The 13,628-nt window shown below is 34.5% G+C and overlaps 1 protein-coding gene across 12 annotated transcripts in view; it reads left to right on the top strand.

Moving 5' to 3' along the window:
- Window positions 1-13,628, top strand: part of CCDC178 (coiled-coil domain containing 178) — a 482,007-nt gene that overhangs the window by 439,722 nt on the left and 28,657 nt on the right. For all 12 annotated transcript variants that reach the window (XM_078347961.1, XM_078347960.1, XM_054244101.2 and 9 more), the window contains one exon: window positions 1,162-1,296. In XM_078347961.1, coding sequence (XP_078204087.1) covers window positions 1,162-1,296 — 135 coding nt within the window. The remainder of the gene's footprint in view (window positions 1-1,161; window positions 1,297-13,628) is intronic.

The raw sequence follows: 13,628 nt of genomic DNA, 5'->3' as shown, positions 1-13,628 counted from the left end.
TTTTACAGAGGATCCCACATATGTATGTAACCCATCAAATAGCCACATTGTTAACATGTTTTTACTCTGGTATGAAAAAGTGTTTAATATAAAAATTGTGTTTGATATTAAATATTTGGACGTGAATTTTGTTTTTCCATTCTGCAAAATATGCTAAAAAGGAATTGACATCAGCAATTAACCACATTGCCAAAACCAAGAGTTTTCAGTGACAGAATATATTATATTATATTCATGTAATATAAACATTCATTATACATGTTTGGGATTTTTAATAAATAGTTTTGACTGTTACTTTTATGTTTATCCCTTTGAAAATGTCTTATTATAATAATTCTGTATGTGTGCCTGTGGTAACTGTTGAAGAGCAAGTGTACATTGTCTTGATTAAACGTCCACTGTTTTCTGTTGGTTTTTATATTAAACTTCCAAATGATCTAGCATATGTCATAGGTGAATTCTTTTTTTTTCTGTACAAATTCTGTATTAAACATGTCACTTCTAAACACCATGTCCACTATGCTTTAGTGCAGTGAGATGTTTCCATGTCATGTGGTCAGAGGGAGGTAGATTAATAGGGAGTTCTAGCTGGAAATTTCTTCCTTGTTATTGTTCTCCCTCAGCAGTTGATGGCTAAGTTAATTTTCTTTAGTTTTGTTATGCTCTAAAGCACACATTGCCAAGCAATGGTAAGCTTTATGAGGAAAAAATGCGGCGATGGTGTCCATCAAAGTCTTAAAGTTGCATTTTTAAACTTTGGCTTGACCTGATGTGCCATTCAAAATAGCTTCAAAAGATGATTTTCTTCAAGAAAGGTTCAATATGTCCCAAGGCTATCGGTTTTGAGTTAAACTGGGTGAAGTAGAAATATTTTACTCATCAGCTCTGCAGTCACAGAGTTTGCCTCAGCTAGAACAAAACTGCTGAGGCATTTAGAGAAAATTAACCCCCCATCCTGGCGGCCAGATGTGACTGGTTTCTGATGAATGCACATGAGTGGGCTGAAAAATCAAGAGACTGTTAAATTCCTGTCAGATCCGTACAGTGCAGAATGGGCTATTGACTGCTTTCTATATTTCCCTCCATCATTCTTCTTGAACACTGCCATTAATTTCCTCTCCTCCTCTGACTTCTGTTTTCTCCCCTCCCTCTTCTCTTTAGCTCTGTCAGCTGCAGAGAAGGATGCACAGGCTGTGGCAGGAGCACTTCAAACTGGTGGTCCTCTTCAGCCAGATGAGGCTGGCCAACTTCCAGACAGACTCTCAAGAGAGTATTCAGAAAATATTAGCTGTGCAGGTAGGTGATTGCAGGGAAGTCGGAAAGATCATTCTGATCTAGATTGAAAAGCAAATGATGGGTAGTGTGATGAAGCATTAAAACCATATCCCATCAGAGTTTTATAAATTTTTAACCTCTTTAATAAACTGGAATTGCATGAAGGATGAATTCAGTAAGTTAGCACATATACCATGCATACTTTGGGGGAAAAGGGAGATTGGACTTATTTCTCACAAACCTCAGAACAGATTTTTATAAATGCATTTGGTACAAAAAAAAATGTTGTTGTTGTTTTAACAAATCTTCAGGCTTCGCAGATGCCATCCAGCTGTTTAAATGATGTTGACCCAGGATACCTTGTGCTGCTTTTGTGCAAAATCCACTTCACTAAAAATAACCCTCTTATATTTACTTAGTTTAACTGTTGTCTTTCCTTTTCTATTTTGCAAGTGTCTCATCCTTCTAAGCAGATTTGGAAGTGACTTTATTTGAAACATAAGCAATTTGAGACTAGAAAGTAGCTGTGGTTCTAGATGCATGTGAGATTTTACTCCTTGTTTCAATAAAAACATGTAGCAGATCCACTGTTTCATTTATGAATGATATATTTTAGAAATCCATATTAACTATGTGAGTACAATTTTCTTTTTTGAGATGGAGTCTTGCTCTGTCACCAGGCTGAAGGCTGGAATACAGTGGTGCAATCTCAGCTCACTGCAACTTCACCTTCCTAGTTCAAGCGATTCTCCTGCCTCAGCCTCCCAAGTATCTGGGACTTACAGGCATGCACCACCATGCCCACCTAATTTTTATATTTTTAGTAGAGACAGCGTTTCATTATGTTGACCAGGATGGTCTTGATCTCTTGACCCCGTGATCCATGCACCTCGGCCTCCCAAAGTGCTAGGATTACAGGCATGAGCCACCGTGCCCTGCCAAAGACAATCCTTAAATATTACTTAAACTTTTTAAAAATTAATGTTTTACCATATCAAATGTTACTAGATACATAAAACATGACCTCCCAAAGACACATGCATACTACCTTGTTCTATTAAGTAACAAAAACTAGAATGCCTGTTCTATGAAAAACAAAAACAATGACACTTGCACTTTAAAATTACACTTTTCAGTAACTTTCAACATATGAAATGAATGCTGAACCCTAAACCAAATCTTTTTCTAAACATTTTTATTATACATGCACTTCATAGTGCTTTTAAATCAAGTAAAGAAGATTTTGCAAAGCACTTGTAAAGCTATGAGGCTATTTCAAATTTCATTTTTGCTGTTCTATTTTTTGGTGTTTTCTTCTGAGGAGTGTGTGTGTGTGTGCGCTTGCGTGCGCGCTCATGCATACTTTACATATGGGTTGTATTGACAATTGGTTATAACAAAAATTTAAAATAATAGAAGACAAAGGAAGATTTTGAAAGGCAGTGCTTAATACATGTGGACTCAATAGAAATTTATGTACAAACTTGAGTGTATACTTTAGTAGCATTATTTTCAAAGTCAGGAGCATCTTGTCTTCCTTAAGCATGCTAACATGTAACACATTATAGGGTGGCTAGAACCTGTGAACCGCTTTTAAATATTTAAAGGTAATCTGCATGCTCTAATTAGTATCTTAGAAAAATCTACATTTTTGTTCAAATATCCTTAAAAATCTACAAAGGATAAATTCTAACTCAATCATGTATTTTCAAATATTAAAAAAATTAGAAATCATTTGGATATCAGTAAAGTGACTCTAATTCATATCCTTCAATTATCCTTGTTTTAATTTTTATGAGAATTTCTTCAACATATTGGTTACTAAACTTGATTTTAAATTACTTATTTGTATGAGTGTTACATAACAGTGGAAATGAAGGAATAGAATAGTATAGGTAGGGAAACCCAACTATTCAGCATCTAGAAACACAGTGCAAGGCTGGATTGTATTTGGGGAATGTGAGCAGCATAAATTAGTGCTTTCTTTTCTTATCTATTGGAGATGTCTTCCATTTAGAATATTTCAATTTTGACTTTTAATAAAAATGTGAAAATACAATTTTCAGAATCTTACCAGAAAATGGTGGAAATATGCAATCCTCTGGGGGAAAAAATCAAATCCACAACCTTCAGCATGGTACATAACAATCTTCATGACCCAGCTCCTGCTTATCTTCCCAGCTTCATCTTCTCTCTGCTTCAGTTCTTTAGTTTGTTTCAGCCACTCCAAAATTTTTACTAATTAAGAAACTTGCTGCAAAACTAGTTCTTCCTCTTTGTGCTCATACTCTTCCCTGTTTCTGCAATACTCATTTTTATCTTGCCTGTTTAAAAACACCTGACCATCAAGCTATTGACTTTCTTCGCAGAATTAGAAAAAAACTACTTTAAATTCCGTATGAAACTAGAAAAGAGCCTGTAAGCCAAGACAATCCTAAACAAAAAACACATAACTGGAGGCATCGTGCTACCTGACTTCAAACTATACTACAAGGCTGCAGTAACCAAAACAGCATTGTACTGGTACCAAAACAGATATATAGACCAATAGAACATAACAGAGTTAGACCTCAATAATAACACCACACTTCTACAAGCATCTGATCTTCAACAAACCTCAGAAAAACAAGCGATGGGGAAATTATTCCCTATTTAATAAATGGTGCTGGGAAAAGTGGCTCACCATACGTGGAAAACTAAAACTGGACCCCTTCCTTATAGCTTATATGAAAATTAACTCAAGATGGACTGAAGACTTAAACATAAAACCCAAAACCATAAAAACCCTAGGAGAAAACCTAGGCAATACCATCCAGGACATAGACATGGGCAAAGACTTCATGACTAAAACACCAAAAGCAATTTCAACAAAAGCTGAAACTGACAAATGGGATCTAATTAAACTAAAGAGCTTCTACACAGCAAAAGAAACTAGCATCAGAGTGAATAGTCAACCTGCAGAATGAGAAAAAAAATTTTCTATCTACCCATGGGACAAAGGTCTAATATACAGACTCCACGAGGAATTTAAACAAATTTACAAGAAAAAAAACAACCCCATCAAAAAGTGGACAAAGGATATGAACAGACACTTCTCAAAAGATGGCATTTATGTGGGCAACAAACATATTAAAAAAAAAGTTCAACGTCACTGATTATTAGATAAATGCAAACCCAAACCACGATGAGATACTATCTCATGCCAGTCAGAATGGTGATTATTAAAAAGTCAGAAAACAATAAATGCTGGAGAGGCTGTCGAGAAAAAGGAACACTTTTACACTACTAGTGGGATTGTGAATTAGTTCAACCATTGTGGATGACAGTGTGGTGATTCCTCAAGGATCTAGAACCAGAAATACCATTTGACCCAGCAATCCCATTACTGGGTATATACCCAAAGGCTTGTAAATCATTCTACTATAAAGACATATGCACACGTATGTTTCTTGCAGCACTATTTACAATAGCAAAGACTTGGAACCAACCCAAATGCCCATCAGTGATAGACTGGATAAAGAAAATGTATGCAGCCATAAAAATGAATGAGATCATGTCCTTTGCAGGGACATGGATGAAGCTGGAAACCATCATTCTCAGAAAACTAACACAGGAACAGAAAACCAAACACCACATGTTCTTACTCATAAGTGGGAGTTGAAAAATGAGAACACATGGATACAGGAAGGGGAGCAACACACATCAGGGCCTGTATTGGGTTGAGGAGCAAGGGGAGGGAGAGCATTAGGACAAATATCTAATGCATGCAGACCTTAAAACCTAGATGATGGGTTGATAGGTGCAGCAAACCACCATGGTACCTGTATACTTATGTAACAAACCTGAACATTTTGCACATGTGTCCTGGAACTTAAAGTAAAATAAAAATAAATAAAATATAGATAAATAAATAAAAACATATAACCCAGTTCAATCGCTTCCTCTACACAATGATTCTGAGTCCTTCTCCCACCTTTCTGTGCAAGATGAATTAAATTATGCCTAACTTGAGTTCCTCCTGTACCCTGTGCATACCCACAAAGCACAATTGTACGTTTAGCAGCTAACCCCTCCTACATGTTGCTTGTCCTCCTTCCTGGAAGATTCTAAGTTACTTCAGGCCTTAATACTATCAGTGAAATCCTTTCCATTCTCCTAAGTTGTATTTTAGGGTGTATAATGGTAAGACCACTAGGGGGGTTGATAGTACCCTATGTCTATCTTGTTTCCAATTATTATATCCATTTTTTTTTTTTTTGAGATGGAGTCTAGTTTTGTCACCTAGGCTGGAGTGCAGTGGCACAACCTTGGCTCACTGCAACCTCTGCCTCCCAGGGTCAAGCGATTCTCCTGCTTCAGCCCTCCCAAGTAGCTGGGCCTACAGGTGCCCACCACTACACCTGGTTAATTTTTGGATTTTTAGTAAAGATGTGGTTTCACTATGTTGGCCAGGCTGGTCTCAAACTTCTGACCTCGTGATCTACCCACCTCGGCCTCCCAAAGGGCTTGGATTACAGGCATGAGCCACTGCGCCTGACTTTATTATGTCCAATATTTTTAAAGGAAAACATGCTAGAGTGAATTAATATATTTGTGGAGTGAATCTGCAGGTATCAGTGTATACAACATGATCCAACCTGACTAAAAATTGCTTAACAGAAAAGATGATATCAATTTTCATTTTCCTTGACTTAGTATCATGATTCCTTTAAGTGCCAATGTCAGAGGGGTCTAAGTAATGTTTGACATTTTGAAAGTAGTATTAAAATGATGCCATAAGATTTAAATGAACTATTCAATAAGAAAACCGTTTGATGAAGGTTTCAAAAAGTAAATTTAATATAACCAATATTGAGGAAAAGCAATTCAAAAATCAGTTAAATAGAAAAAAAGAAATATTGTTTTATCCTTGGTTTTGGAACAATTCCTTACAGGGCCACACCAAGGCGTGATTGGCAGATCTACAGTTGGCAGAAAACCAGGTGGGCCAGATAAGCTTTTGAACTAGTGATCAAGCAGAAACCAGTAAGATGAGCTATGGCTGGAATGAAGAATTGGGGTATTTGACTTTTATGCCCTTTATATGAAAAAGATTTAGGGATTTTTTCGGTTGACCACAATTTTAATATGAGCCAAAGTGAGCTACTATAAACTTGGAACCAAAGGCCTATCCCAGTCCTAGTAATAACAGACAACCTTGACTCTGACAGTGATATGAGGTCCTAACTTCATGTCAGAGCTCGTATGAAGTACCATTATGATTTTCTTCTTCCTCTCATTATTTTTTATTTTTAATTTATTTAATCCCGTGCTATTTATTACCTTTCTTGGCATCTTATTTGGAAAAAGGACTGAACATTAGCACATCATTTAAATGAGAGTGACGAAGCTACAGCATGTGAATTTTGTCTTAGACTGAGTAAGCAGAGGCATTTTTGTCTGGAAGGAGATAAGTCCCATAAGATAAACTGCACTTTTTTTTAAATTGAATATATCTGCATATTTTATACAAGTTTGGGAAGCTTAGTTTAAGGGTCGTATTACACCCTAGAGAGCAGCAATATAAAAAAGATTAAAGAGAGGGAGAAATATAAACATTTTGGAGTATTTAAACATAAAAGAAAAAGGCTTTGGAAAGACAAACACCTGAAGGACTGCAAGTGAGGTTTGGTATATAGTTTGTTGAGCTCTAGAAGCCAACACTGGGAACAAATCATGGGAGAGGTTGGAAAGTGGGTTTAGGGTCAACAGGAATAAATTTTGTAGCAAGTATTCCTGCCCAAGCATGCGTTGCTGGTGTTCAGAGGTTAAACAGGCCAGGTGCATTAGGGAAGATATTACTGCAGTGATTTAGGGGAAGCAAATGGACTCAGATCAACCTAGAAGGCACCTCCTCGGTGATGTGCTCCCCCACTAGGTTCCCATGACCTCTTTGTGCAGATATCTGTATGTGTGTCTGTGCCTTCTCACCTGCTAGTATGTGAGTCTTCTCAACTCGGAAAGCATGTCTTGTTTGTTCATCTTCATCACCCTGGCCCCAACTGCAGTTCTGGGAACATAAGAATAATAATTTTGTTGAATTAGCAAACTGATTTAGTAAGATTAAATGTGATAACTCCAAAGATTCTTTCTATGTCTAGGTGTCTATAGTTCTGTACATTAATAAACAAAAGCATTCGCTTGGCGCTTTGCCAGGAATTCTGATATCATAGGTTTAATCATTTCACACACACACACACACACACACACATACAACTATTTCTGGGAAAGAATTGTGAAAATCAGAAAAAAACACACAACAAATCTAAAATCACAGGAGAAAGATTCTGTGTGATCTTTTGAAACACAAAAGAATTTATGAAAACGTGCAGTTTGACTTTTAATACATATACATTTAGAGATACTATGCTTGAGGAATAACATTAAACTGCTAGATATTACTAGTTCATTCTAGATAGTAATAGTAATTATGATTGCCAATAACTTAAGAATAGATACCATAAATCTAAAATTGAATTTTTCAAATGTAAATAAGTACAGCCATTATGGGAAAAGTATGGAGGGTCCTCAAAAAATTAAAAATAGAACTACCACATGATTTAGCAATCCCACTACGGGGTATATAGCCACAGGAAATGAAACCACTGTGTCAAAGAGGTATCTGCCACATTCCCATTCCCAAGTTTATTGCAGCACTATTCACAATAGACAAGACTTGAAATCAACCCAAATGCCCATCAACAAGTGAACGAATAAAGAAAATATAATAAATCTACACAGCAGGATACCATTCAGCCATTAAAAAAAGAATGAAATCGTGTCATTTGGGACAACATGAGTGAACCTGGAGGACATTATGTTAAGTAAAATAAGTAATACACAGAAAGTGAAATACCACATTATCTCATTCACATGTGGAATCTTAAAAAAATTATTTCATAGATGTAGAAAGTAGAACAGTGGTTATCAGAGAATGGGGAGAGGCTAGAGAAGAGGAGGATGAAAGCGATTGGTCAACAGGAATAAAGTTACAATTAGATAGGAGGAATAAGTTCTGATCGATTGCACAATAGGGTAAATAGTTAATAATAACGTACATTTCAAAACAGCTAAAAGAGGGTTTGAGTGTTGTCATGAGGAAATGATAAGTGCATGAGTAGATGAATGTGCTATCCTGATTATTTAATGTATACAGGTATTGAAATGTCAAATTGTACCCCACAAATAGAAATAGGTACCATTATAATGGATCCACCAAAAAATGGATAAAAAAAAAAAAAAGAAAACGGGTGAAAATTACAAACACAATTGAATTAGCCCAATGTAAAAGAACATTCTATATGATTCCATTCAAATAAAAATTAAAACAAAATTTAAAAAAAGAATGTCACTTTCAAAGTACTAGAGAAAAAAGGTGCCATAAAAAAAATAGATGTTTCAGAATATTTTTGCAAGGAGTACAGGAAGAGCAATAAAATGTGCAAAATAAGGCCAAATACATTAGGGATCCTAATAACTGGAAATGGTTTCATTGCACAGTTTAAAGTTACAGATTTGCAGGTTGGTCATAAAGCAAAATTCATGTTATTTAGAAGAAATGCACTTCAAGCAAATAGAAACCGAAGAAAGATCCTAGAAAAGAAAATAATAAAGAATTCTAATTTTTAAAAAAGAGAGAATTAAAGGCAAAAAGAATTAGAACACTCAAATTTGGATATTTTATGTTAATAAAAATATAGTCTAAGACATATCAATGCTGAACTTAATGCACATGACAACACAACTTTATAATATATAAAATAAGATCTGGTTAAAATCCAAAGAAAACTAGACAAATCTGCAATCACAATGGGAAATATTAGCACATCTTGAAATTTTTAGAAATAAAAAAAAAAGAGCTTCAGATATAAAAACCTGTGAGTTGTGATTCAATTGCAAAGAGATTCACTTTTAAAAATATGTTAATGTACTTTCATGTAAACACAGATTAAGGGAGAAAGACTGCATAGTTTTAATCAATGCTAAGAAGCATTTGCTAACAAGAACAATGTACCTATTCTAATAAAAGTTACAAAATAGCTCACCACAAATTTAACTTCATAAAATGTACTTGATAACTTGATAAAGAAGGTAGAGATACTATGTCGAAAATGGACAAACCCGAGCATCAAGGAAAAAACCATTACAATTAATAAGACAGTTATTTAAAATGGCAACCTGAAGTATAGTTTCTAACAATAATTAACAAAAATTTAGCTCAATCTTTATGGAGAAAGCTACTAAAAGTGTCAAAAAGACAGTACCCAAATAAAAGTAAACATCATTTTCATGGATGAGATTACATATATATATATATATATATATATATATATATATATATATATATATTAGATACCAATTTTTAAATCTCAAAATTCTTTAAAATCCATAAATTCAATACAATCATACTCAAAATCCAAGCAAAAGTTGTGTATGAAGCTCAAGAAGGTGAAATGCATTTGGAAGATTAAAATCTACAAGGATAACTCTAACATTTTTTTTAAAAGAAAAATTATTTTTGGATTGGGATGAGGGAACTTATGTCACTACGTAGCAAAATAGATCAAAAGCTATATTATTTAAACTTACACAGCACAACATTAATTCAAGAATGGATAGAAAGATCTGTAAAGCAGAATAGTTGGTACACATTTTATTTAAAGGATCATATAATAAATAATTTTAGTTTTCCAGGCCATACAGTCTCTGTTGCAACCATTCAACCCTGTCTTGTAGTGGGAGAGCAGCCATAGACAGTAGTATATAAATGATGCAGCTGTGTTCCGATAAAATTTCTTTTACAAAACAGACAACAGGCATGAGGCTGCTCACTGGAACAGAGAATCCAGGAAAAGTCCCACAGATGCTTAGACTTTAGAAAATACTGAGAGTAGGATTTCGAATTGTATATGATGAGAGTGAGCTATTCACTTGCCAACTATCTGAGATAAAAGTAAATATCCAAAATATACAGAATAGATTATTTTGTATATCTATTTTGTATATTTATATACATTATAAGCATTTTAAAAATCTATTTTTAGTAAGAAATATTATATAGTATTAAGGTGCACTGAGGGAAATGAACTTGACTTCATAAAATACATTTTCATGAAAAAAGATATAATTAAAAATCTATTTTATTATATATCATATATTTTTATATATAAAATAAGTATTTCTTTAAATCAATAATAAGTAATATAACTCAATAGAAAACTATTTCAAGTTTCAGACAGCACTGTTAAATGATATATGAAAAAATGCTCAATATCAGAAGTATACAAAAAAACATTAATTATGTAAAAAATAATTTGTTTTTAGTCATCATGCTGGCACATTTTTTAAAGATAATAATTAGTGGTGATAAAAGTGTAAAGAAAAGTGAACTTCCATATTCTGTTGAGGACTATGTTGTCCTCAAAATTTTAAATCGTATATTCCTTAATAGAACAATGTCACATTTCACACTAGATATACCCATTCACTTGTGTACCAAGAAGTGTGTTCTAAGGTTGTTCATAATATAGCACTTGTGATGGTGAAAAATAGAAAACAATGTAAATACCCATTGAAGACAATGTAAATTTCCATCAATATAAGAAAACATAAATAAACAAACATATATCTAAAATATGTCAGGCTAAACAGGGCTTAAAAAGAATCAGGAGGAACTTTGAGAAGCCAAGAAATTATGTCAAAGAAATACTAAAAAGAAGAAAAGTGTACAGAAGTAGGATTTGTGGTCTGTGTGGCTGAAGAGATTAGTGAGAAAGAAATTTTGCTCATTTTTTCTCATGTATTGATATATTTTGTTTTACAATTTATTTGTTAAGTAAATAATTACTGTAAGCCTATGTTCCAGTCACTGCTTGAGGTGCTGGGCATATAGTAGCAAGCGAAACAGACAAAAATCCTTACCCTTGTGGAACTTACCTTCCAGTTGTAGAAAAAGAACAGTAAACAAACAATAAAAATATAGTCCCACTCTATTCTAAGGAGAAAAACAAAATAGCACATATGAAAGGACAGGAAAGGTACTGAAATACATTTTAGCAGTGGTTTTTACATTAATACTTGCAAAAATAAGCAATTCAGAGAGTAACCTTTTTAAAAAATCTTTCTGCGAGATATTTTCTGAACTAGAAATAGACACAACATCTCTGAATGCAGTCTGAGTTTTGCAGTAGATGGGTTGACGAGTTGGTTGCTGACTTGGTTTGTATCATCAGGGATGTGAAGCAGGTATTAACAGCACCCATCCAAGGGTCACTGTGCAAATTAGATGAGATGATGCATGCACAGTAAAGAACTGACTACCTTAGCTGACTTTCTTCTCTGTTTTTCTCCTGATACTGTGTTAAGATGACTCTGAAAATTCAACCTTTTGCCAAAATTAATTAATCGTGGAAACGTTCATGCTTCCCAATCATTTCCCCATTCAGAAACTTGTGATTCTATCATTTCAAACTCTGTAGAATTCAAGAAACTACATGTAGGCACACAACACCTCTAGTCATATAAAGTAATAAAATAAATGCTTCAATTCTTTAATGATTCCTCCTTAGCCTTTAATGTATGCGTAAGCACATAAACAAAAAAGAAAACAAATGCTTAGTTAAAACATCCAAATTAATGAGTCACTTTTAACCAGACATCTTCCTTTAGATGAAAGTCAGCATTCTACCCTCATCCAGAGCTGACTATAACTAAGAAATAAGTGCCTTTTGCCAAAAGTTAGAGTCAGAAATTATGTCTGAGTTTATAAGCTGATCTGTTCTACACCCCTACTTTTAGGAGTGATTATCTTATTATTCTCCTATGGTCAAATGCCTCTACAATTCCATTTTGATTGATATAGATAAAACATAAATTACCATAACATATTGAAACACTGAATGTATTCTGTACTTAGTAATTACCAATATAATATATACAATATACAACATTTCTTTAACCTTAAGCAGTTTGCTGTGAAGTTGAAAAATACCAATTAATTTCAAGGCATATTTTGGGGGCTCCTACTATATAAAAGACATTTTGCTAGACACTTGCGGTCCAAAGGTAGAAGACATACTCACTGTCTTTAAAGAGCTTCAGTCTCACAGAGGAGGTAGACACAATATATTGTGTAAATACAAATGAGGACAGGAAGAAGAGCATTTAGCTCAACCTGAGAATGGAAGGCCAGTTTCCTGAAGGAGAGAACTCATAAACTACATCTTGCAAAGTGAGGGTACATAAACAAAAGGTAGTCAAGGGGGTTATATAAACAGGGAACAAAGATATATGAGAATAAAAACAGTATTGTGTAAAGGGGAAATGGCTAACAATTTCATATTAGTAGAGCATAAAAATGCAAAACAGGGAGCATCAGAGATTAAATGAAGAGGGAGAAATAAAAATATTGAGGAATAATAATTACATTATTGAGTATTACCAGGTGCAGACAGTAAACTTTACAATTGGCCAAGAAGTTGGAAGAATTACTTAAGCCTGAATTCAGGGGAATATTTTTATAAGAGTGGGACTTAAAACAGGAATGAACAACTGAATAAAGGGAAGAGAGGAAACATTGTGAGATGAGGAAAGGGAAGCAGCTTAAAGCAGATAAGTATGAGGAACTTGGGGAAAGGTTCCTGGGATATGGAATAGACATTCTTGTTTTGTTTCTTCTTATCTAATGCAGCACTTATCTAGCCATTACTATGTGTCAGACTGTGTCCTCCATGCTCATCCTCAGGATATAAACCCAGGCAATTTGGCTGTGAGGTACCTGCTCTTAACCACTATACCATGGCAATTCTCTGTGTGTTTGTTACTGAGATTAGACTATGTTGGAGGAAGTCAGTGTGAAACAAGAGATAAACTAAGGTCTTTAACAAGTCCACAAATATCAGGCTAATTTAGGGTTGGTATTTCAGAAGTGCACTAAATAGAAAATCATTCTTGACCACTCAGTTACCAAACCAGGTGCTAAAATATCAGCATGCACTTCTTACATACTTCTTTGTATAGTATTAATGTAACTTGATTTCTTGTCTACCAATGATGAGTGCACTTAAACCATAAAAAAATAGAGAAATAATATGGCCATTCACATACACACCATGGAATACTATGCATCCATAAAAAGCGATGAGTTCGTGTCCTTTGTAGGGACTTGGATGAATCTGGAAACCATCATTCTCAGCAAACTGATACAAGAACAGAAAACCAAACACCGCATATTCTCACTCATAGGTGGGTATTGAACAATGAGAACATGTGGACTCAGGGAGAGGAGCATCACATACTGGGAGCAGTTGCGGGGG

The sequence above is a fragment of the Callithrix jacchus genome, chromosome 13 (genome assembly GCF_049354715.1).
Source record: "Callithrix jacchus isolate 240 chromosome 13, calJac240_pri, whole genome shotgun sequence".
Taxonomy (NCBI): Eukaryota; Metazoa; Chordata; class Mammalia; order Primates; family Cebidae; genus Callithrix; species Callithrix jacchus.
This window is presented reverse-complemented; position numbering and strand designations above follow the sequence as displayed.